Genomic DNA, 26798 nt, shown 5'->3' with positions numbered 1-26798 from the left:
GGACATTTCCCCTGGATGATGGGGCCAGGAGGCTCTCCAGGGATGGACATTTCCCCTGGATGATGGGAGCAGGAGGCTCTCCAGGGATGGACATTTCCCCTGGATGATGGGAGCAGGAGGCTCTCCAGGGATGGACATTTCCCCTGGATGATGGGAGCAGGAGGGTCCCCTGGGATGGACATTTCCCCTGGATGATGGGAGCAGGAGGCTCTCCAGGGATGGACATTTCCCCTGGATGATGGGAGCAGGAGGGTCCCCTGGGATGGACATTTCCCCTGGATGATGGGAGCAGGAGGCTCTCCTGGGATGGACATTTCCCCTGGATGATGGGAGCAGGAGGGTCCCCTGGGATGGACATTTCCCCTGGATGGCTCAGAGCCCACAGGAGCTTTGTCCCCATTCAGCTTTGGGTATGGGATTGCACCAGGGCCTGGAGCAGTGTCATCCCAACATTCCACCCTCCACCCCAGCAGGAGTGGCCCCTGCAGCTCTCCCCTAGGTCAGATCAGGGGGGACCACAAGGGTCAGGTCAGGCTCTGTTCCATGGACATCCTTCATGGATGGGCAGGAATCAGCTCCAGGCTGCTCACAAGTGGTCTCAGATCCACCTTTTCAGGACTCATGGAAGAGATTTCCACCTGTCCTTTCCAGGATTCTGAATTTTCTGCAGTTTTTTTTGAGGAAGAGTCACCACTTTTGCCACCACTTGGAGCAGTTTTAAAGCCCTGAGCTCGGGGTGGCAGCACAGGGAGGAGCTGGAGCTGCTGCAGAGTCCAGAGGAGGCTCCAGGATGAACCCAGGGCTGGAGCAGCTCTGCTGGGAGAGCTGGGATTGTTCCCCTGGACAGGAGAAGCTTTGGGGTGAGCTCAGTGTGACCTGAAGGAGCTGCAGGAAAGATGGAGAGAGACAATTTCCAAGGATGGAGGGACAGGAGCCAGGGAATGGCTCCCACTGGGAAAGGGGAGATTGGGCTGGGATCTTGGCAAGGAATTCCTGCCTGGGCTGGAATTCCCAGAGCAGCTGGGGCTGCCCCTGGATCCCTGGCAGTGCCCAAGGCCAGGCTGGACACTGGGGCTGGGAGCGGCCTGGGACAGTGGGAGGTGTCCCTGCCATGGCAGGGGTGGCTCTGGGTGAACTTTGAGGTCCCTCTCATCCCAAACTGTTCCAGGATTCTGGGATTTTATGAACTCAGGAGCTGAGTTCAGTTATCCAGAAACATCCCCTCAAATATCATGGTGGTGTTTAAGGCAGGGTCTCAAAGACCACCGGAATCTGAAGAGAACCAAAGCTGTGGTGAGGAGATGGAGACTGGAATAAATCTTGGGAATAGATGTGATCTTTGCTTGTCAGGACATTCATTAGCAATCCTTATTTAGCAGCAGAATTGCAGCTTAGAGATAGTTTAAAAAAATAAAAAAGAATTTATTTAAAGAATCCATCCAGCCCCAATCTCTTCCCCAACACCTGTCACTATAAAAACAGCACGGAGGGTTCCAGTTCTCCTTAATGGATGAGCCTCCTCCTATTAAACACGGGAACATTTCACAGTCCTGCACTCAGAGACAGCAATTTATTTGTCACCCTCTCCATAAAAATCTTCTGCCCTGTTTCTAATCCAAACTAATCCTCCTTCAGCTTCAAAGCACCTGGTGCCACCCTCTGAGCACTGATCCTCAATCCATGGGTGCCTGCTCCAGCTATGCCAGCCAGGAATAACTGCCTGGAGAAAAGCCCTCATTGATTAATCACTCATTAATCACTCATCATGACAAGGCACAATTACAGACAAAGAACTAATTAGGAGTCACGGGGTGGATGAGCACAACGTGGAAAGGAAAACCCAGAGGTTTAAGTCCTGCAGAGAGCCCTCAGTGGGGTCTGCCCGGGCTGGACTTTGCACCATTACACAACAAAACCCCTCTGTAAGGACAAGGTTGGAGAGGAAATCATTGAAAAACCAGTAATTTTAGTTAATTATTTCATCTGTCCAGCCAGTTCTGTTTCAAAAGCCGTTCCCATCCTGCTCCAGCAGCGATGTTCTCACCTCCCAGCAGGCCCCCCTGCACCCAGGAAATGCAGATTTTAACGAGGTAACAGCCGGCACTTTGCACCCCGTCAGGAGCTGCCAGTGGTTTCACACCCCGGGGCTTGTGAGGTTTTATTAAAGCACAGCTCGGATCACCCAGCCCACGCTGAATTCCAAATATTGGGTGGTGCAGAATGTGGGATGCAGCCGAGCTCCTCCTGGAGCGCTCCAGCTCCCTTCCTGTGCCCTTGGGAGGGCAGCCTCCAGTCCAGATGTGCTTTCCCAATAATCCCAGTTGTTGAAATGACTGAAATAAAGGGGAAAGAAACAGCCCGACTCCAGCTGCTCACAGATATGGAGCACTCTGGCATTCCTGATCCACCTGGAAAAGCAGGTAACACCATCCTGTGGCTCTTCTTGTTCCTCACAGGAAGCCTCCTCACCAGAGTCTTTACAGCCCTGCTCCTAAAATCCTGGCATTAGGAAGGGTTTGGCTCTTCAGGACACAGAGCTCAAGGGAGCCCACGAGTGGGATAAATCCCAGAGGGCTCTGATCATTCCTGCCCCTCCTGAGGCTGGAATGAGGCAGCACAGGAGGCACCTGAGGCTCCTCCTGGATGCCACAACTCCTTTGCCATTCTGAGCATTGTTGAGTCACCGAGTGGCATCAGGGCATCAGGGAATTGTTCAGGTTGGAAAAGATTTCAGACAATCACACCCAACCATGCCCAGCACTGCCAGGGCCACCACTGCCCCTGTCCCCAAGTGCCACAGCCACAGGGCTGTGAAATCCCTGCAGGGATGGGGACACCACCTCTGCCCTTCCTGGGCACTTCCAATACTTTACCACCTTTTCCATGGGGAAATTCCTCCCAGTGCCCACCCTGAGCTCCCCTGAGGCCGTTCCCTCTGCTCCTGTCCCTGTTCCCTGGGATAAGATCCCAAATTCCCCCGGCTGTGCCCTCCTGGCAGGAGCTGTGCAGAGCCACAAGGGCCCCCTGAGCCTCCTTTGCTCCAGGCTGAGCCCCTGCCCGGCTCCCTCAGGGACTCTGCAGCCCCTGCCCGGCTCCCTCAGGGACTCTGCAGCCCCTGCCCGGCTCCCTCAGGGACTCTGCAGCCCCTGCCCGGCTCCCTCAGGGATTCTCCAGCCCTTTCCCAGCTCCCTCAGGGATTCTCCAGCCCTTTCCCAGCTCCCTCAGGGATTCTCCAGCCCTTTCCCAGCTCTGTTCCTGCCCTGGCCACGCTCCAGCCCCTCCGGGGTTCTCCCCAGCCCTGGAGGTGCCCCGGCAGTGCCAGCACAGGGACACTGTGGCACTGCCCTGGCCCTGCTGATTCCCAGCACCAGGAGCTGCTGCCAGATCCCAGCCCAAGAGTGGGTGGAACCAGAATCGAGTCCCCACGGCTAAAATCAGCTCTGAAATAACACGGTGCAGCCTCCCAGCACTCAATAAACATTAACTAATTAATCCTCCCAGCACTCTCCTGGAAAGGCTTCAGCAGATTGAGAATCATTCACTGAGAACCATCCTTGCACCAGGGCTGCAGGAGGACGTGGATGCCACTGGAACCGTGGAATGGTTTGGGTTGGATGGCTCCTTTGGAGGTGCCCAACCCCTCCCTGGGTTCCCTAATCCAGCTCAGGTCGCTCCAGATCAGATTTGTTTAATCCCATTTTAGCCACACCAAGCTGGCAGATGTAATCAGCTCTGTAACCTGGACGTGACTTGGAATTGTTAAAAATAGGTTAGAAACTGTTGTAAAATAGTTGATAGATCGTTAAGCACGTGCTGTTAGTTTGGTTGTTATATTGTAAAAGGGGTTAAAAGGGTCATTATAAGAAACCCGGTACCCGAGGTACCATAACACAGCTCAGTAAAGTGCACCACGAGCCAGCCTGGACCCAACTGTGACGGGAATTTTAGCAGGATGAGCTGATAAAATCAGCTCCTAAATGCCGAGCTGATGGGCTGGAACAAAGCCGGGCTGTGGCTGAGCAGGAGCAGCCCCTGGGCACCAGGGAGGTTCTTTGAGGAGCATTGCAGCTCCCTCCGTGCCCTTGGTAATGCCTAAACCCCGCTCACCTCCGCGACACCGAGAATATTCCCAAGCCCAACCCTCGGCCAAAAAAGGGACAATTTCCTGCCAGGAAAAGGGAGCAGCAGCTCAAGGAACACATCCCGGGTCTATCGCATCCTGCGGGAGGCCGGAGCGGGGAAAAATTACAGTTTACTGCAAATGGGGCTCTTCGCTCTTCATCAACACCGTGAGGAAAAGCCATTACTGCCCAAAAGGGAGGCTCTTATCGCCGATGGATCCAGCGGGCGCTGCTGCGGCCGCGGCAGCGGGAGCGCCTCTCCCCGCTGCTCGCCTGATTGAGGCAGCGGCGCCGCAATGAATACCTGCCCGTCGGGCCGCCCAGCCTCTTTGCACCTCCCCGAGCCCGATGGGGGAGAGATGAAACAGTTTCGGAGCAGCCAGTTGCCAGAAGTGCACTTGGAGAGGCTGCGGAGTGAGAAGTCACAAGCGACACAGCTCAGGCTCCGCCAACGCGCAGGAAGGGCTGTGCAGAACAGCGAGTGTCTGTCTGCCTCCAAGGGACCTCTGCCTGCCTCACATCCCCAGCCTGGGCTCGTTCTTCATCTTTCCCCGTGTTCTCCCCTCTCCCCGCGATGCTGAGGGGTGAAGCTGAGGGTACAAAGTCAGGGGTGTTCGCTCACAAATTGGCGTTCTTGCATTTTGGCAGGAGGGGCAGGCAAACACCCACCCAGATAAATACGGGGAGAATTCCAGCAGCAAATCCTGGGGGCTGTGACCTCCCCGGGGCCTCTCCAGGAGGAGATCCTACAGCAAGGAGGGAGATCTGGGTCAAAAATCCTAAACCCGGTGTCTGGTGGCTCCAAGGATTTTAGTCAGCCAAGATCCACAGCTCAGGGTGTTTGTTGCTGGTTTTGTGATCCCTGGATTAATGTCCAGCCTCCACTTCAGGCTTATTGTTCATTTTTTCCCATTTTTTCCCATTTTTCCCGTTTTTTCCCTCTCTCCCCGATGCTGGGGGGTGAAGCTGAGGGTACAAAGTCAGTGGTGGAGCTGTGTTCGCACAAGAATTGGTGTTCTTGCATTTTGGCAGGAGGCGCAGGCAAACACCCACTGAAATGAACAGGCAGAATTCCAGCAGCAAATCCTGGGGGCTGCGACCTCCCCGGGTCCTCTCCAGCCTGTGATCCCACAGCAAGGAGGGAGATCTGGGTCAAAAATCCTAAACCCCAGTGTCTGGTGCCTCCAAGGATTTTAGCCAGCCAAGATCCACAGCTCAGGGTGTTTGTTGCTGGTTTTGTGATCCCTGGATTAATGTCCGGCCTCCACTTCAGGCTTACTGTTCATACTTTATCAATAAAAATTGTATCTAAATAGAATTTAATAGAAATAAATAGAAATTGGATAGAATTTTATCTTTTATGTCCCCTTCAGCAGCTGCAGCTGGTTCCTGTTTGGGCAGCACAGCCCAAGCACCCTGATCCCATCGCACCCCATTATCCCACCCCATTATCCCATTATCCCATGCCATCCCTCAGGCTGCACAGCCAGCAGGGAGCTCAGGGCCAAGCAGAGGCAGAGCAGGCAGGATTTGGGCAGGGGGAACGAGCTGGGTTTTTATGAAGCTCAGCTCCTGGAGCAGCCAGCTGTGCCAGTGCAGGCTCGGGAGCTGGGAACACATGGCCCGGAGAAGGAGGCAGAGCCGTGGCACTGCTGGCACTGCCAGGGCTTCACACCTCCCTCCCTCCCTCCCTGAGTCTGGGCACGGAGCACGGCCGTGCCAGCTCACATCTGAACTTAGGGCGAAAACACACAGGGAACAGGCAGCACCTCCCTCTGCCTGACCGGGGAGCATTTATTAATGAGCTGCATTCATTAATGAGCTGCGTCTTGTGATACATGGGGGATGCCATGGCTCACTCTCACAGGCAAAAGGCAAAGATCCTGTATATGTGTTTAATAGAGAGAAGAATATATATATATATATATATAAAATACCAAATTAATAGAGAGAAATATATATATGTTTAATAAAGAATTAATAGAGAGATTTTATATATATATATAAAATACCGAATTAATAGAGAGAAGTATATATATTAATAGATTAATTATATATAATATATATACATTATATACATATTATATAAATGTATATATGTTTAATAGAGAATTCATAGAGAGAGCTGTATATATGTTTAATAGAGAATTAATAAAGAGAAGTATATATATGTATATATCTTTAATAGAGAATTCATAGAGAGAAGTATATATGTTTGTATTTTTAATAAAGAATTAATTGAGAGAATTATATATATGTATACATGTTTAAGACAGAATTAATAGAGAGAAGTATATATATGTATATATCTTTAATAGAGAATTAAGAGAGAGAAATATATATATGTATACGTTTAATAGAGAATTAATAGACAGAAGTATATATATAATGTATACATGTTTAATAAAGAATAAATATATATATGTATATATGTTTAATAGAGAATTAAGAGAGAGAAGTATATATATGCTTAATAGAGAATTAATAGAGAGAAGTTTTATAGATTTAGAGTCAAGTTTTACCTCTCCTGCGTTGTTATTATGGGGTGCCCTGGGTTTGGGACATTTGGGAGGACATTTGGGTTGTTACTCTGGCAGCACCTGACCTCAAACCAAGATTTAAGGACGTGATCTCCACCACTGGACAACAAAAAGGAGTCGATGGACAGAACTTTGGGAGGGATCAAAGGGTCAAAAGGCAAAACCTCCATTGTGTGATGAGCACAGGTGGGAAAAATCCTCCGCTCCTGGCACCTCAACATTTTCTCTATTTGGTCTCCTGTTGCATTTCTGATCAGGTTTTTATAAACCTTTTAAGTTTTTTTTGAAAGTGGGTAGCGTTTCTCACAATTTCATTAACGAGCTGCGCCTCCAAACCTCTCGTAGGCATTAAAAAACTCCCAATCTCTCCCGGGAAGAGCTTCACTCCCCTGCAGAGCCCCCAGCCCTGCTGCTGCTGTGTGGCTCTTTGCCTCTCTCTGCTGGCAGCAGCACCGGGAGGAGCCAGCCCGGGATGGGGACAGGGACACGGGGACAGGGCTGAGGGACCCCACCTCTGCCTCCCCGGCACTGTGTCCCGCTGCACTTATAGGGTCAAGCATTAGGAACCCACAGGTGGGGGAAATCAGGGCTCTGAGCCCAATTTCCAGCAGCTTTCCGGCATCCTGGGCTGCTGCTGGGCAACACTTGGAGCAATACTGAGATTAAACCAGGGGCTGGGCAATACTTGGAGCAATACTGAGATTAAACCAGGGGCTGGGCAACACTTGGAGCATTGATATTAAACCAGGGGCTGGGCAATACTTGGAGCATTGATATTAAACCAGGAGCTGGGCAACACTTGGAGCAATACTGATATTAAACCAGGGGCTGGGCAACACTTGGAGCAATATGAGATTAAACCAGGGGCTGGGCAACACTTGGAGCAATATTGAGATTAAACCAGGGGCTGGGCAACACTTGGAGCATTGATATTAAACCAGGGGCTGGGCAATACTTGGAGCAATACTGAGATTAAACCAGGGGCTGGGCAACACTTGGAGCAATATGAGATTAAACCAGGGGCTGGGCAACACTTGGAGCAATATTGATATTAAACCAGGGGCTGGGCAACACTTGGAGCAATATTGAGATTAAACCAGGGGCTGGGCAACACTTGGAGCAATACTGAGATTAAACCAGGGGCTGGGCAATACTTGGAGCATTGATATTAAACCAGGGGCTGGGCAATACTTGGAGCATTGATATTAAACCAGGAGCTGGGCAACACTTGGAGCAATACTGAGATTAAACCAGGGGCTGGGCAACACTTGGAGCAATACTGAGATTAAACCAGGGGCTGGGCAATACTTGGAGCATTGATATTAAATCAGGAGCTGGGCAATACTTGGAGCAATACTGAGATTAAACCAGGGGCTGGGCAATACTTGGAGCAATACTGAGATTAAACCAGGAGCTCAGCAGCTCTTCCTACCCCAATTTCTGAGGCCAAAATTCAACCTGCAAGGGGAAGGAAATGCAGTTCCAACATGGAATAACTGCAAGGAATTCGAGCTTAGAAAATTCAAGTGTTTTGGGGGAAGAAGTGATCAACAAACCTGAAGTTCATCACGAAATCCCCCCAAGTGCTGATTCCCACCTGCAAATCTCCCAGGGCAGATCTTGGGTGCCCAAACCCTGAGCACACCCAAGGTTCCTCAGCCTTGCAAAGGGGTTTTTTCGAGCACAAAAAGCATCTGTGCCCTGAGCAGGAGGGATTTCAGTCCCTCTGGGGCTGGGAGCCACGGGGTGCTGCTTCCCTCCACCCTGACCAGTGCTGCCCTGCCAGCACCAAGCTGTTCCCCCAGGCTGGGCTCTGGGACAGGGTGACAGAGGGACTCACACTCTCAGAGGACACAGATACAACCCCACAAATTAGTGGGATAAAGGACAAGAGCCACACCATTACACCCTGCAGCTGGTACAGCCTTTTGGATGGAGGCTGAACTCCCAAAGCAGGGAAAAGGCCAGGTCTAAGCAAGCTGGCTCTTGGTGCTTGTTTGGCAGGCTGCATTTTCCAGCCTGGCTTTCAGGGCAGGAACCATTCCCTGAAATGAGAGCTCTTCCCCCGGAGGTTCCCTCCAGGAGGCTCTTTGGGAATCGCTGCCCTGCCTGCAGTTGGAATTGGATCTGTTACAGTCTCCACCTTCTGCTGCAAATTGGCTCCCCGAGCCCTCTGTGTGTCATTTGCACCTTCCCACTCGCAGCAGCCACCGGGGCTCTGGGGACAGACCCTGCCAGCCCCGGGGACAGACCCTGCCAGCACCGAGAGCAGCCACCGAGCGGCGGCGGGGACAGCGGGGCTGGGGACAGCCAGGGGGGACAGGGACAGGGGGGACAGGGGGGACAGGGACAGGGGGGACAGGGACAGCCAGGAAGGACAGGGACAGGGGGGACAGGGACAGGGGGGGACAGGGACAGGGGGGACAGGGACAGCCAGGGGGGACAGGGACAGGGGGGACAGGGACAGGGAGGACAGGGACAGCCAGGAAGGACAGGGACAGGGGGGACAGGGACGGGGGGGACAGGGACAGCCAGGAAGGACAGGGACGGGGGGGACAGGGACAGCAAGGCAGGGACAGTGGGGACAGGGACAGGGACGACAGGGACAGGGGGGACAGGGACAGACAGGGTGGGGACAGGGACATCATGGATGGGGACATCATGGACAGAGAGGGACCGTCAGCATGGGGACGTCCAGCACAGGGACATCATGGACAGGGACAGCCAGGGCAGGGACATCTGGGACAGGGACATCAAGGATAGGGACAGCCAGGGCAGGGACATCAAGGACAGGGACAGCCAGCAAAGGGGCAACCAGGGCAGGGACATTATGGACAGGGACATCATGGACAAGGACATCAAGGACAGGAACAGCTGGGACAGGGACAGCGACATCGGGGACAGGGACATCTGGGACAGGGAGGGGCCCTCAGCATGGGGACATCCAGCACAGGGACATCATGGACAGGGATATCTGGGGCAGGGATATCATGGACAAGGACATAAAGGACAGGGACATCATGGACAGGGACATCATGGACAGGGACATCCAGGGCAGGGACATCATGGACAGGGACATCATGGACAGGGACATCCAGGGCAGGGACATCCAGGGCAGGGAGGGACCCTCAGCACACCCCACTCCCAGTTCCTGAGGAATCCTGGCTGAGGGACCATGGCACCCCTTAAAGGAGCAGCCTGGGCCAGTGGGAGGTGTCCCTGCCATGGCAGGGGTGGCACTGGGTTGACTTTAAGGTCCCTTCCAGCCCAAACCTTCTGGGATTCTGGGATTGGTGGTGAAATGAGGAGCACAAAGTGCCAACAATGGAGGGACCTTTATGGAAGGGCAATAACAAGGCCAGGAGCTGCTGCAGGGCTGGAGCCAGGCTGGCAGAGCTGGGAATGCTCCCCTGGAGAAGGGAAGGCTCCAGGCAGAGCTCAGAGCCCCTGGCAGGGCCTGCAGGGGCTCCAGGAGAGCTGCAGAGGGGCTGGGGACAAGGCCTGCAGGGACAGGAGCCAGGGAATGGCTCCCACTGGGAAAGGGGAGATTGGGCTGGGATCTTGGCAAGGAATTCCTGCCTGGGCTGGAATTCCCAGATTTGCTGGGGCTGCCCCTGGATCCCTGGCAGTGCCCAAGGCCAGGATGGACACTGGGGCTGGAGCACCTGGGACAGTGGGAGGTGTCCCTGCCATGGCAGGGGTGGAACAGGATGGGATTTAGGGTCCCTTCCATCCCAAACCTTTCCATGATTCCATGAATCAACACCTGCAGAGCTGGAACAGGTGCTGCATAAATGACAACTGGAGCAGCTTCTCCATCAGCACAAATCCTCCACATTTCCGTTCCCCCCTCACCTCCCTCCTCAGGACCCTGGTTTTGGGACAGGGGGATGAGAGGGGACACAGGGAGCAGCAGCTGCCCCTCACCCTCTGCAGGAGCCCCAGCAGGACACACAGGACCAGGGAGGAGGAATTTCACCAGCCCCACAATTCCCTTCAGCTTCCCTCAGCAAAAATTTCTAAATTTCTAAAACTTCCCAGCCCTGCTAACAAACAGCTGCTGTTTCCATCAAACCTTTCTGGACCCACAGAGTTCCCTCACCCAAATCCACCTCCCCAAGGCCATCAGGGGCTTTCTCCTCCAAACATCTTCTTTAATCCTCCTCAAATATTTAACCCCAACAACCAAGAGAGCAGAAAAGCACCCCAAACAGGTGCAATTACCAAGGATAAGTTTTCATTTCAGGAAAAATCAGGAAATCCTAAGAGCCTGCTGGAGAGGGGGATTAATGACAGTGTGGGCTATTCTCACTGCACAGAATATTTGGGGCTAGGGGCATTTTAACAAACACTCAGCTGCATATGTAATAAAAAACCAAGCCTGGCTTTTAAATATTTCAATAAAAACTGGAGGAAATTAGCTCAGCTGAAGAAATGGAGTGTGTTTTCTTGCTGCCCTGAATAAATACTGATCAAGCAGCTCTTTCTCCTGTGTTTTGCTGACCACATAATTGATACAGCCAGGCAGAAAACGCTGTTTTTAAAACATCTTTCTAACGTAGGAACAAACCCCAGAGCCCCCCTCAGCGAGGAGCTCTCAGCAGTGCAGCAGCTATCGACAGGTGAGAGATCAATTCTTCATTTTGGCTAATGAGGCCCCAGAAATGGCTTTTTCCCACCTTGAGTTAATGGGCACTTTGCTGGGCAGTGAAATGCAGCTCAGGAGGAAGCTGAGGAGCCTCTGGAAGGGTGGGGAGGCTCGCAGGGGCAGAGCTGCAGGAGCTGGCACTGCTGCTGCCCAGTGCTCCAGCATCGCTCCTGCAAACGGCCCCAGAGATGGTCCTGGGGACGTGCTGCAAGCACAATCACAGCTCCTGAGAGGGATTTTTATCTTTAGATAGCCCATGGCTGTGGCACCGCAGCTCATTTGGAAAAAGCTGCCTGGGGAACGCAGCAGAGCGGGGCTGCTTGCACCAGAACCCTGTCAAGGAGCTGCGTGTGGAGGAGCTGCTTGCTGTGACATAGCTCTAGGCTCTGTGTTTGCCACTCCTCGTGTGCTGAAACCATCTCAGCAGGCGCCAGGGGCTGTGCTGAGCTGCTGGGAGGCTGCAGCTCCTCCAACTCGCCGTGGATTCCTGAATGAGAGGGATTCGAGCTCTGTCAGGCGCTGCTGCTGCACCGCGGAGCCTCAGACAGAGCTTGGTGAGAGCTCTGTCAAAACAACTCGTCTGCCTGGGCTCAGAGCTGCCTCCTCCTCAGGGGGGGACGGCTCCTTCTGGGGGATCAACGCTCTGAGACTCTGCCCTTCTGAGAGCTGCTTCTGTGGCAGAAGCCAGGACACCCATCCCTCTGCCCGCCCCGGGCTCTCCGAATCTCTGCTGCCCTCAGGCACTCTGAGATACACTAAAGTCTCTTTTCCCAGCCCAGCAGTCAAATAAGAAGTCAGAATTCTTCTGTTCTGGTTCTCAAGGTTGTTTATTATTTCTTATCTATAACATTCTTTCTCCAACCTGATGGAGGTCTGTCCCTTCTCCTTCCCAATCCCTGCTCCTTCCCAGTCCCTGCTCCTTCCCAATCCCTGCTCCTTCCCAATCCATTCCTCCTTCCCAATGCCTTCTCCTTCCCAATCCCTGCTCCTTCCCAATCCCTGCTCCTTCCCAATCCCTGCTCCTTCCCAATCCCTTCTCCTTCCCATCCCTTCTCCTTCCCAATCCCTTCTCCTTCCCAGTCCCTTCTCCTTCCCAATCCCTTCTCCTTCCCAATCCCTTCTCCTTCCCAGTCCCTTCTCCTTCCCAACGCCTTCTCCTTCCCAATCCCTTCTCCTTCCCAATCCATTCCTCCTTCCCAACGCCTTCTCCTTCCCAATGCCTTCTCCTTCCCAATCCCTTCTCCTTCCCAATCCCTGCTCCTTCCCAATCCCTTCTCCTTCCCAATGCCTTCTCCTTCCCAATCCCTGCTCCTTCCCAATCCCTTCTCCTTCCCAATGCCTTCTCCTTCCCAATCCCTGCTCCTTCCCAATCCCTGCTCCTTCCCAATCCCTTCTCCTTCCCATCCCTTCTCCTTCCCAATCCCTTCTCCTTCCCATCCCTTCTCCTTCCCAATCCCTTCTCCTTCCCAATCCCTGCTCCTTCCCAATCCCTTCTCCTTCCCAATGCCTTCTCCTTCCCAATCCCTTCTCCTTCCCAATGCCTTCTCCTTCCCAATCCCTTCTCCTTCCCAATCCCTGCTCCTTCCCAATCCCTTCTCCTTCCCAATGCCTTCTCCTTCCCAATCCCCGCTCCTTCCCAATCCCTGCTCCTTCACAATCCCTTCTCCTTCACAATCCCTTCCTCCTTCCCAATCCCTTCCTCCTTCCCAACCCCTTCTCCTTCCCAGGTCAGACAGAGGCACACTGACCACCTTGGGGCAGTGTTATCTTTTTATACTAAAAACGATATTATTTTACATTATTTACCATTGCATTATTTACCATAACATTATTTACCATTATTTACCATAACATTATTTACCATAACATTATCTACCATTATTTACCATTACATTATTTACCATTGCATTATTTACCATAACATTTTTTACCATTATTTACCATAACATTATTTGCCATAACATTACCCTTGCATTATTTACCATAACATTATTTACCATTACATTATTTACCATTATTTACCATAACTTCCCAATTCCTATCACCTATGTTAGACAGTGAGTTTCTACCTTAAACCAACCCAAAAGTGCCAACATCACCCAGAATATGGAGGCCAGAAAGAAGAAAAGAAGAAGGACAGGGCACACCCAAATTCCTCCACCTTGGGACCCCAAGCCCCCATTCTAAAAACCCCAAAAATCTATTTTTCACCCTGTGACAAACTATTATTCTACTTAAACTCTCTTGACTTGTAATTCTTCATATGAAGGTGGTAACTTGCTCCATGGGTCAAGCTCAAAGGCACAGGGGTCCTGGGCTCTGTGCCAGGGTCTCTGAGCCCCCTGGCAGGGGCTGGAGCCCTCCAGGGATGTGCTGGGTTCTGACTCTGGAGGATTCCAGCCCCTGGCAGGGGCTCAGAGACCCTGGCACGGAGTCACAGACGCCTGTGCCTTGGATTGTAGCCCATGGAAACAATTCCCAGCTTTGTGTGAGGAGCCACCAGCACAAGGGTTTGAATGGAATGATGGTGAATTTGTCACAGGGTGAAAAAGAAGAATTTTGGGGTTTTTAGAATGGGGGTTCAGGGGGCAAGATGGAGGAATCTGGGCCTGTCCTGTCCTTCTTGTCCTGCACCTTCTGCTGTGCTGGTGGCACTTTTGGATTTAGGGTACAGACAGACTGTCTGACATAGGGGATAGGCACTGGAAAATTATTGTAAATAAAGTGCACATAGTTCTTAATATAAAAAAATAACACTGGCCTGAGGGTGTGAAAAAAGTAGAATTTTGGAAAAGTAGAATTTTGGGGTTTTTAGAATGGGGGTTCAAGATGCAAGATGGAGGAATCTGGGCCTGTCCTGCCCTTCTTGTCCTGCACCTTCTGCTGGGATGGGGGCACTCCTGGATTGGTTTAGGGTACAGACAGACTGTCTGACACAGGGGATAGGCACTGGGAAGTTATTGTAAATAAAGTATTTTAGTATAAAAAGCTAACACTGCCCTGAGGGTGTCAGTGTGCCATGAACCAACCTGCCAGACAGACCTCAGCAGGACAGACAGACAGACAATGCTATAGATAGCAGCAAATAAACAACCTTGAGAACCAGAGCCAAGGAAATCCTGACTTCTTCAGTCTTGGGACTGGGAAAAAGAGACTTTCCAACACCTCGGGGTCACCTCGACCCCAGAGAGCAGAGACCCCATCACTTCTGAGCCTCTGGGGTGAGTGTGGCTCTCCCTCAGCCCTCTCAGACATTCCTTGGAGTGCCACATCCAGTCCCAGGGCTCTGAGGGGGACAGGTGACCCTGTGCTGCTCCCCTCTCACAATTAAAGGGCACAAACTCCACTGTGTGCATCAGCACAAGGTGGGGAAAAATCCTCTGCCATAACATTTTCTCTCTTCAGTCTTCTGTTGTGTTTTTAATAAGGTTTCACTGAAGCTTTTATGGTTTTGGAAGTGAGGAGCATTTCCCACACGAGGGGTTCAAGCAGCCAAACAGGAAGCAGCGTGTCACAGACATATCTTATGGAAAATCCTTCCATTGGGATCCTTTCTCCTGAGAAGCTCAGAAGCTTCAGCTTCTCCATGTTCTGCTGCTTTGGAATGTGGATTTGGAGAATTGTTAACCCAGCATGTGAATTGTTTTTACTTGATGACCAATGACAGCCACCTGTGTCGAGGCTGTGAGCAGCCACAAGATTTTATCATTCCATTCCATTCCTTTCCTTTCCTTGCTAACTTTCTGATGAAATCCTTTCTTCTATTCTTTAGTATAGTTTTAATAGATCATTTTCTTTTCATATAATATATATAATAAAATTAAATAATAAAAAAAAAAAATTAAAAAAATAAATAAATTAGCCTCCTGAAACATGGAGTCAAGATTCTCATCTCCTCCCTCATCCTGGGACCTGCAAACACCACCCCAGCAGTTCTTGAAGGAGATAAAGTCAGTTCTGCCTGGAGATCACTGAGGTGCCACCCAGCCCTTCTGATGAGCAATAAATGTGATTTTTCCTCTCTCAGACCCCGTGTTCCCAGGTCACAGCTCCAACACCCCCTCCTTGCCCACGGGGACACAAAGGGATCAGTTCAGATCCCGGTCAGAGAGGGGTAAAACCCCCCAAAAATGAGTCAGAATCAGATTTGCCTCCATCTGCTGGTGCCCTGCCACATGTGGCCACCCCAGCAGCGCCACACTGGAGTGGCTGTCACTCAGTGCCTCATGCCAGCACCAAGCCCTGCAGCTGTGCCCAAAGCAGGCTCCTCTCCAGAGCTCCAGAGCTCCCCTTCCCCAGATTAGCACCAGAAAACTGCACCTTGTCACTGCCCCTCAGCCAGAGCCCATCCTGCAGAGAGTGGGGCAGGAAAAGCCAGGAAAAGTGTCAGCCCCAGCTCCAGGACAGCAAAAATGCATTTTCCAGGTGGCTTTGGATCAAATTTGGGGTGGCCACGATGGGAGTGAGGGGCTTGGGGCTCTGATCCCAGGAACAGGGACAGGAGGAGAGGGAACAGCCTCAGGGGAGAATTCCACTGGGAGAATTCCATTGGGAGAATTCCATCCTGGAAAGGGCAGGGAGGAGTCCCCATCCCTGGGGGATTTCACAGCCCTGTGCCTGTGACACCTGGGGACATGGGGCAGTGGTGGCAGGGCTGGAGAATGGCTGCAATGGTTGATCTCAGAGGGTTTTCCATCCTGAGCCATTCCATGATTCCACTGCCCCATCTCCCTGCTGCTCCAGGGATCCCTTCCCAGCTCACCAGGGCAGCTGCAGCCACCCCAGAGCCGTGGCCCTGTGTGTCCCCCTGGGCTCCCTGAGGTCACCTGCTGCCTGTCCCTCCATCCTCATCCTCCTCGCTGTGCCTGTGGCACCCTGGGACAACATCCCAACATCCCAGCCTGGCACCTGCCCAGGGAATCGGGAATGCTCTGGGTTGGAGGGACCTTGAGGCTGTTCCAGCCCTGCCATGGCAGGGACATGGAGCTCCCAGGGTGCTCCAGGCCCTGTCCAGCTGCCCTGGGGCACTCCAGGGGTGCAGCTGCTCTGGTTAATTAATGCAGTCATTAAACACAGGCAGCTCTGGCTGCAGTCCCACCCAAACCCCCCTGACACTGCTGGAAGCAAGGGGAGCTGTTTCACCACAAAGCCATTGTCCTCAGGAGAGAACATTTCCCAGGAAAGGCCTTTTCCCACCATTTCCTTCCCCTCCCTCACCTGGATTCCCTCCCAGCCTGCTCAGCCTCTCCCCCACTGGAATTCTGAATGAACCCTGGGAAGAGCCTGGCTTTGTCACTCTGCAAAATGTGGGTCAAAAGTCTGCAAAGCGGTTTGTCACAGAGAGTGGCTGTGTGTCATTTGTCACAGAGAGTGGCTGTGTGTCATTTGTCACAGAGAGTGCCTGTGTGTCATCTGCCTCGGGCAGATGGGGCTGAGTCACTGCTGCTGCCTCACTCCTGCTCCCTCCCAATCTCTCCTTCCCTTCCCTCCTCCTTCCCAAACAATCCCTTCTCCTTCCCAAACAATCCCTTCTCCTTCCCATCTCTTCCTCCTCCCCATCCTTTCTCCTTCCCAATCCCTTCTTCTTCCCATCTTTTCTCCTCCTCAGCCCCTTCTCCTCCCCAGCCTCTTCTCCTTCCCAGTCCCTTCTTACCAATCCCTCCTTCCTTCCCAACCCTTTCTCCTTCCCATCCCTTCCACCTTCCCATCTCTTCTTCTCAGTCCCTTCTCCTTCCCAATCAATCCCTCCACCTTCCCAATCCCTTCTCCTTTCCAACCCTTTCTCCTCCTCAGCCCCTTCTCCTCCCCAGCCTCTTTTTCCCAGTCCCTTCTTCCCAATCAACCCCTTCTCCTCCCTAATCCCTTTCTCCTTCCCAATCCCTCTCCTTCCCACCCTTTCTTCTTCCCATTCCCTTCTCCTCCCCCAATCCCTACTTTCCAACCCTTCTCCTCCCCAGCCTCTTCTCCTCCCCACCCCCTTCTTACCAATCCCTCCTTCCTTCCCAACCCTTTCTCCTTCCAAATTCCTTCCCCCAGTCCCTTCTCCTTCCCATCCCTTCTTCTTCCCAATCCCTCCCTCCCTCCCTTCCTCCCAATCCCTTCTCCTTCCCATCCTTTCTCCTCCTCAGCCTCTTCTCCTTCCCAGTCTCTTCTTACCAATCCCTCCTTCCTTCCCAACCCCTTCTCCTTCCCAGTCCCTTCCCTCCAGTCCCTTCTCCTTCCCATCCCTTCCTCCTTCTCAATCCCTTCTCCTCCCCAATCAATTCCTTCTCTCTCCATCCTTTCTCCTTCCCATCCCTTCTTTCTCCTTCCCATCCCTCCACCATCCCAGTCCCTTCTCCCCAACCCCTTCTCCTTCCCAATCCCTCCTCCTTCCCATCCTTTCTTCTTCCCAATCCCTTCTCCTCCCCAACCCCTTCTCCTTCCCAATCCCTCCTCTTTCCCAACCTCCTCTTCTTCCTAATCCCTTCTCCTCCTCAGTCAATCCCTCCACCTTCTCAATCCCTTCTCCCACCCAATCCCTTCTCCTTCCCAATCCCTTCTCCTCCCCATCAGATGCTGCCTGGAAGAGCACAGTGACACCAGGAGAGCCCCAGCCACTGCCTTGTGACAATTTCCCATTAATTTTCTGTGGGAGCTGTTCCTCTTCCCCAGCACAGCACCTTCCACACCAGCTGCCCCTTCTGAAGCGAGCAGGAGTTTCAATTTCCTTCATTTGCCTCCTGTATTTGTCCTTGAGGAGAAGAAATTATCACTTGTGAAGGGGAAGAAAAGGTAAAAGAGGGTTTTTGACCTACAGGGTGCGGGGGAAAAGCTCCCATCCCAGCCCTTCCATCCCTGTTTATTTGGGAGTGCATCCCCTCAGGCAGCCCTGACATTAATTCACCTGTACAGGACATTAAATCACACAGAACTGGGTCCTTTTGTGCTGGATGCACAAACTGAGTGTTCAAAAGCCCCTGGGTTGGTGTCATGGTCAAGACAGGACTCCCAGACCCAGTGGAGTCTGTGCTCTCCAGCTTTGGCAGCAGCCAGGAACAACCTGGGCAAAACCTCCAGGTTTATTCTGGGTAAAAACCTCCATATTCTGGGTAAAAACCTCCATATTCCAGGTAAAACCTCCATATTTCAGGTAAAAACCTCTATATTCTGGGTAAAAACCTCCATATTCCAGGTAAAACCTCCATATTTCAGGTAAAAACCTCCATATTTCAGGTAAAAACCTCCATATTCCAGGTAAAACCTCCATATTTCAGGTAAAAACCTCCATATTATGGGTAAAAACTCAGTATTTCAGGTAAAAACCTCCATATCCTGGGCAAAACCTCCATATTCTGGGCAAAACCTCCATATTCCAGGTAAAACCTCCATATTTCAGGTCAAGCCTCCATATTTCAGGTAAAAACCTCCACATTATGGGTAAAAACCTCCATATCCTGGGCAAAACCTCCATATTATGGGTATAAACCTCCATATTCTGGGCAAAAATTCCACATTTCAGGTAAAAACCTCCATATTTCAGGCAAACCCCTCCATATTATGGGCAAAACCCTCCATATTCTGGGCAAAACCTCCATATTATGGGTAAAAACCTCCATATTTCAGGCAAAAAACATGGACAGAAATGGGGAAGATTTTCAGGTAACACCCACAAAAAAATGGATGTTTTTTGTTTCACAGCACTGACTTGCAGGTAAAATACTTAAAGAGCAGGTTGATTCCCATAAATCCTCATCCCTGCTCCCATAAGTTGCATGTGCAGAGGAATATGGGGGAAAAGCCCAGAAAATGGGACTGATGTGGTCTTGGAGAGATCAGCCAGGCCATCCCCACACCCCAAATCCCCAGAAATGATCCTTTCCTCAGGAGCCCCATCCCTGGGCATTCCACAACCTCCTGCTGCCATCCCTGGGCAGCAATGTCCCCTCTGCTGCTGGCACAGCTCCAGCAGGGGCTGGGATGGGGGCAGAAATGGAAATTATTGTGCAGGAACAGCCCAGACATGGTTGGGATTGGAGCAGAAATGGAAATTATTGTGCAGGAACAGCCCAGACATGGTTGGGATTGGGGCAGAAATGGAAATTATTGTACAGGAACAGCCCAGATGAGATTGGGATCGGGGCAGAAATGGAAATTATTGTGCAGGAACAGCCCAGACAAGGTTGGGATAGGGGCAGAAATGGAAATTATTGCACAGGAACAGCCCAGACAAGGCTGGGATTGGAGCAGAAATGGAAATTATTGTGCAGGAACAGCCCAGACAGGGCTGGGATCGGGGCAGAAATGGAAATTATTGTACAGGAACAGCCCAGACAAGGCTGGGATCTGGGCAGAAATGGAAATTATTGTGCAGGAACAGGGCAGACAAGGCTGGGATCTGGGCAGAAATGGAAATTATTGTACAGGAACAGCCCAGACAAGGCTGGGATAGGGGCAGAAATGGAAATTATTGTGCAGGAACAGCCCAGACAAGGTTGGGATCTGGGCAGAAATGGAAATTATTGTGCAGGAACAGCCCAGACAAGGTTGGGATCTGGGCAGAAATGGAAATTATTGTACAGGAACAGCCCAGACAAGGCTGGGATCTGGGCAGAAATGGAAATTATTGTGCAGGAACAGCCCAGACAAGGTTGGGATCTGGGCAGAAATGGAAATTATTGTGCAGGAACAACAGAGACGAGGTTGGGATCGGGCAGAAATGGAAATTATTGTACAGGAACAGGGCAGGGGTTGAGCCATACAGCTGCTGCTAAAGAGCTCACAGGAGTGACAAAAGACTTTAATCCACTAAAAAATGACATTTTTTTCCCTTTAATAGCGTGAGCAGTTGGTGTTTGCCCCCAGAAACAGCAGAAATGCCCTTGAGCAGAGCCCTCCCCAGGGAAGAAGCAGAACTGGAAGGGTTTTTCCCTCTGACCTGTTTGTTGGTGACTCCTGGGGGCAGAGTGCCGTGCTTGTAATCCTCCAGCAGCTGCACTGCCTCCTTCAGGCGGCTCTGCGAGGGAAACAAATACAGAATAAACGGGGTAATCCAGGAAACCACATCAGGGAGCCGTGCGGGAAAAGGGCCTCAGGGACTGTCCACCTGGATGGGCAGGGACACCTCCCACTGGCCCAGGGTGCTAAAAAAATTCATATTATATTATATTATATTATATTATATTATATTATATTATATTATATTATATTATATTATATTATATTATATTATATTATATTATATTATATTATATTATATTATATTATATTATATTATATTATATTATTATATCACATTATATTATATCACATTATATTATATCACATTATATTATATCACATTACATTACTTTATCTATTAGATATATTGCATTATATTAACTACAATTTATTTTACATTATATAAACTACAATTTATAAATGTAATTATATATAATTAAATATCTAATTGTATATCACATAATTATTTAATATGTAATTTAATCTTGCATTATATTATATGACTTTATCTATTAGATATATTGCTTTATATTCTATGAACTATTATTTATGTCACATTACATTATATTAGTTACTGTTTCTATTTATAAATATAATTACATATAATTAAATAGAAATTTATATATTATATAATATATAAATATATTATTTATAATATAAGATTGCATTATATTATATTATATCGTATTATATATAATATATATTATATATTATATATTATGTAAATGATATATATTATATATTATATATTATATATTATATATTATATATTATTATAACTATTATTGTATACTATAGTATATAATATTATTTATTATATACTATATTATATACCATATTACGCTATATTATATTATTATATACTATATTATATTATTATATTCTCTATTCTATATATTGCATTATATAACCATTATTTCTATTACATTAACTACTATTCCTATTTATAAAGATAACGACATATAATGATGCATCATTAAATATATATAATTAAATATTATATAATTGTGCTCATTACAGGGACGTGGTTTTGTCCCTGCAGTTCCCTCCCCTCTCCCAGAGCAGCTCTGAATGGAGAGCTGCAGCAAGGCATGAATGGGGCTGCTGCTATTTTTTCCCCTTCTCTTGAGGAAATCTCAGTAGTTACTATAACAACCCTGGCCAGATCCCATCTTGTTTAGAATGGTAACAAACAGCAAACAAAAAAGCTCAGGCTGGCTTTTAAAAAAATCTCAGTCTCCACAAATTCCCTCTCCCAGCTCCATGGGGACAGAGGGGAACTGTGGGAAACAGATTTGTAAAAAATGTTCAAAACTTAACAGAAAGTTTACACAGTATGTATCTGCATGCAAACTTTGAGAGTAAAAATACTAACTTAAAAATATATAGAATGAGACATTATTGAGAGAAAAAACATATATATCTGTATGCAAACTTTAAGAGAAGCAATACTCATATATTTATATATATATACTTTAAAATATATAGAATAACAGACATTATTGAGAGAAAAAACAATATATATCTGTATGCAAACTTTAAGAGAAGAAATACTAACTTTAAACTACCTATGGAATAGGACAGGCATTGCTGAGAGAAAAACAGAACTAGAAATAAGTTTCAAAAGATGACCTTACAAAGAAGACTAAATACTGAAAAAAATAGAACTGTGAAAAATATATTGTAATTTGTCCAACAGGAACTTTTGCAGAGAAAGGAGTGTGGAAAGTATATAATGTGTATAAAAATATATGCTATTATAGAGTATGTATAATAATATATACTATTATAGAGAAAGAAAGGAGAAAGTCCTGAGGGGGACAAAAGGGGCACAGAAAGTGAACAAACTGTTAAACCCAGCTCAGGAGATCCTTCCACACAGCCCTGAGCTGCTCAGGTGCCTTCACCAAACACCCCCAAAATTAGGGAAAATTCAGGGTTGCCTCCTATTCCTTCTGGAACAGTCAGGCGGGTTCTTTTAACCAGAACCTGCAAAAATCCAGGTTTTTTGGAGCAAACTTTGCCACATCAGCAGCTCCAAGTGCCAGGCAGCCCCAGCTCCTCTCCCTGCTCCCTGCAGCTCCATCCATGGCTCTGATACCAACATTTCCCTAAATCACAGCTCCATCCACGGCTCTGATACCAACATTTCCCTAAATCACAGCCCCATCCATGGCTCTGATACCAACATTTCCCTTCTCCACAGCTCCATCCATGGCTCTGATACCAACATTTCCTTAAATCACAGCTCCATCCATGGCTCTGATACCAACATTTCCCTAAATCACAGCTCCATCCATGGCTCTGATACCAACATTTCCCTAAATCACAGCCCCATCCACGGCTGTTGATATCAACATTTCCCTAAATCACAGCCCCATCCATGGCTCTGATACCAACATTTCCCTAAATCACAGCTCCATCCATGGCTCTGATACCAACATTTCCCTTCTCCACAGCTCCATCCATGGCTCTGATACCAACATTTCCCTTCTCCACAGCTCCATCCATGGCTCTGATACCAACATTTCCCTAAATCACAGCCCCATCCATGGCTGTTGATATCAACATTTCCCTAAATCACAGCCCCATCCATGGCTCTGATACCAACATTTCCCTAAATCACAGCCCCATCCATGGCTCTGATACCAACATTTCCCTAAATCACAGCTCCATCCATGGCTCTGATTCCAACATTTCCCTAAATCACAGCTCCATCCATGGCTCTGATACCAACATTTCCCTAAATCACAGTCCCATCCATGGCTCTGATACCAACATTTCCCTAAATCACAGCCCCATCCATGGCTCTGATTCCAACATTTCCCTTCATTTCCCTTCTCCACAGCTCCATGCATGGCTGCTGATACCAGCATTTCCCTAAATCACAGCCCCATCCATGGCTCTGATACCAACATTTCCCTAAATCACAGCCCCATCCATGGCTCTGATACCAACATTTCCCTAAATCACAGCCCCATCCATGGCTCTGATACCAACATTTCCCTTCATTTCCCTTCTCCACAGCTCCATGCATGGCTGCTGATACCAGCATTTCCCTTCAGCTCCTCCTCCACAGCAGCCCCAGCTCTCTGCAAGGTTGTGCCCCTGTTTCCATGTTTATTGGTGCTTTGCTATCTCTGCTGCTGCCTGTGGGATGAAGTGTCACTCGAGATTTTACAGCATCCCTGATTAAAAACAAACCCACAAGCACGGGGTTTTTTTGGTTTGGTTTTTTGTTTTTTTTTTTTCCCTGGAGTGTCTCATTCCTTCCAGAGCCCCTTTCCTGGGAGGGAAAACCCTCGAGCACTTCTAGTGGTGGCTGCTGGGGTCTGAGCTCTCACCGAGGGGTGCCAGACAGACCATCTGCAGCAGGATGTGCTCAGAGCTCAGCCCTGCCAGCAGCAGCAGCTCCTGCAGCCCTGGGGACAGGGACAGCACGGCCTGGGCAGGGCAGCACGGCCGGGAACAGCTGGGAACAGCTGGGAACAGCTGGGACAGGGACAGCACAGGCTGGGCAGCACAGCTGGAAATGGCTGGGAACAGCTGGGACAGGGACAGGGCCAGGATGGCCTGGGCAGCACAGCTGGGAACAGCTGGGACAGGGACAGGGACAGCACAGCTGGGAACAGCTGGGACAGAGACAGTGCCCAGCCTGGCCTGGGCAGGAGCTGCACAGCTGGAAACAGCTGGGAACAGGGCTCCAGCTGTGGGGGGGACAGGGGATGGGACTGGGAATGGGCCAGGGAATGGGATTCCAGCTCTGGAAGGAGCAGGGAATGGGCCAGGGCTTGGATTCCAACTTGGATTCCAGGGATGGGACAGAGAATGAGCCAGGAAATGGGCCAGGGAATGGGACTCCAGCTGGAAAAGGGACAGGGAATGGGTCAGGGAATGGGACTCCAGCTGGAAAAGGGACAGGGAATGGGACAGGGAAAGGGACAGGGAAAGGGACAGGGAAAGGGACAGGGAATGGGATTCCAGCTGGGAAAGGGACAGGGAATGGGACAGGGAAAGGGACAGGGAATGGGCCAGGGAATGGGACAGGGAAAGGGACAGGGAAAGGGACAGGGAATGGGCCAGGGAATGGGATTCCAGCTGGGAAAGGGTCAGGGAATGGGACAGGGAAAGGGACAGGGAATGGGTCAGGGAAAGGGACAGGGAATGGGTCAGGGAATGGGTCAGGGAATGGGACAGGGAAAGGGACAGGGAAAGGGACAGGGAATGGGACAGGGAATGGGATTCCAGCTGGAAAAGGGACAGGGAATGGGTCAGGGAATGGGACAGGGAATGGGACAGGGAATGGGATTCCAGCTGGGAATGGGCCAGGGCTGGTCCCTCAGCCTGGGGGGGCTGTGCATGTGCCACCCCAGCTGGGCTGAGCCCCCATCCCTGGGATCACTGCTGGGTTTGGGTCCAGCCCCTCCAGCCCTCTGCCAAGGGGCTCCTGGGCACAGCCTGGAGTCACCAGGGCCAGGACAGCACCTGCAGGGACCTTCTGGAGAGGAGAGCATGGAACAAGCCCTGCCAGCTGCTGCACCCACCCCAGCCCCGATCACACAGCCCCAGAATGGCTCAGCTTGGAATTCTGAGACCATTCCAACCATGCCAGCACTGCCAGGGCCACCACTGCCCCTGTCCCCAAGTGTCACATCCACAGGGCTCTGAAATTCCTGCAGGGAGGGGGACTCCAGCCCTGCCCTGAGCACTTCCAGTGCCTGAGCCCCCTTTCCATGAGGAAATTCCTGCTGATGCCCACCCTGAGCCTCCCCTCTCCTCCTGCCCCTGTTCCCTGGGAGCAGATCCCAACTCCCAGCTGGTTCCAACCTTTCAGGGGGTTCTGCAGAGCCAGAAATTCCCCCTGAGGCTCCTTTTCCCCAGGCTGCTGCTCAGGAGGAGGAAGAACAACTCCAGCCCTGGGCTGATGGCCACCACCCTGAGCCCCTGCCAGCACAGGGACAGCTCAGACGGGTCCCAGAGACACCTGTGTGACACCCAGGGCACAGCAGGGCAGTGCCAGCAGCCTGAGAGCCCATGTGTGACACCCAGGGCACAGCAGGGCAGTGCCAGCAGCCCGAGAGCCCATGTGTGACACCCAGGGCACAGTAGGGCAGTGCCAGCAGCCTGAGAGCCCATGTGTGACACCCAGGGCACAGCAGGGCACTGCCAGCAGCCCGAGAGCCCATGTGTGACACCCAGGGCACAGTAGGGCAGTGCCAGCAGCCTGAGCCCATGTGTGACACCCAGGGCACAGCAGAGCAGTGCCAGCAGCCTGAGCCCAGGTGTGACACCCAGGGCACAGCAGAGCAGTGCCAGCAGCCTGAGCCCAGGTGTGACACCCAGGGCACAGCAGAGCAGTGCCAGCAGCACCACCCTCCTGCCACAGCCACTGCAGGGCCAGGCCTGCACCAGGCTCAGGGGACACCAGAGATGGGCTGGGTTCAGGGACAGCCTGGTGTCACCTTGGGCTCTGGCATCACCCTGGGCTCAGGGACAGCCTGGCATCACCCCTGGGATCGTCACCCTGGGGTTGTCACCCTGGGATTGTCACCCTGGGTTCACACTGGGATTGCCACCATGGGATTGTCACCCTGGGACTGTCCCTGTGGCATTTTGGGCAGGATCTCTGTGTGATCTCTGTGTGCCCTGAGCTCTGGGGTCCCACCTCCAGCCCAGCCATGGCTTGGGGGATGTGCCCCAACCCAAGGGGTGGGGATGTGCCCCAATCCCAAGGGGGGATGTGCCCCAATCCCAAGGGGTGGGGATGTGCCCCAATCCCAAGGGGGGATGTGCCTCAACCCAAGGGGGGGATGTGCCCCAATCCCAAGGGGTGGGGATGTGCCCCAATCCCAAGGGGTGGGGATGTGCCCCAATCCCAAGGGGTGGGGATGTGCCCCAACCCAAGGTGGGGGAATGTGCCCCAAACCAAGGACCCTGTGGCCACCAGCAGCAGCAGCAGCAGCACAGCTGTGGCTGGGGGATGGAGCTGTGGGGATGCACTGGGGGGATGCATTGGGGGGATGCACTGGGGGGATGGATGCAGCTTTGGGGGGATGCACTGGGGGGATGGATGCAGCTCTGGGGGGATGCACTGGGGGGATGGATGCAGCTCTGGGGGAATGCAGCTTTGGGGGGATGCACTGGGGGGATGGATGCAGCTTTGGGGGGATGCATTGGGGGGATGGATGCAGCTCTGGGGGAATGCAGCTTTGGGGGGATGCATTGGGGGGATGGATGCAGCTCTGGGAGGATGCAACTCTGGGGGAATGCATTGGGGGGATGCAGCTTTGGGGATGCAGCTCTGGGGGGATGCAGCTGTGGGGATGCAGCTGTGGCCCAGCCCAGTCTGGGCCCTGTCCCTGCTCCCCAGGATGACACAGACACACAGACACCAGACTTGACTCCAGCTGGCCCCATTGTATTGGATCCACAGTGACAGACAAGAGGAGCCAGAAACTTTTTGTTCGAGTGGAGCCAGCAGCTGTGACACTGAATAAACACAGACAGGCA

General features: G+C 51.1%; 1 protein-coding gene across 1 annotated transcript in view; it reads right to left on the bottom strand.

Annotated features, from left to right (window-relative positions):
- SFXN5 (sideroflexin 5) overlaps nt 1–26798 on the bottom strand; it is a 119523-nt gene that overhangs the window by 75640 nt on the left and 17085 nt on the right. Inside the window, exon 3 of the mRNA XM_036382894.2 lies at nt 20227–20304. Within this exon, the coding sequence (XP_036238787.1) occupies nt 20227–20304 (78 nt within the window). The remainder of the gene's footprint in view (nt 1–20226; nt 20305–26798) is intronic.

Source organism: Molothrus ater, chromosome 4 (assembly GCF_012460135.2).
Source record: "Molothrus ater isolate BHLD 08-10-18 breed brown headed cowbird chromosome 4, BPBGC_Mater_1.1, whole genome shotgun sequence".
NCBI classification, from domain to species: domain Eukaryota; kingdom Metazoa; phylum Chordata; class Aves; order Passeriformes; family Icteridae; genus Molothrus; species Molothrus ater.
The sequence above is the reverse complement of the archived record's forward strand: the minus strand, read 5'-3'. Positions and strand labels throughout refer to the sequence as shown.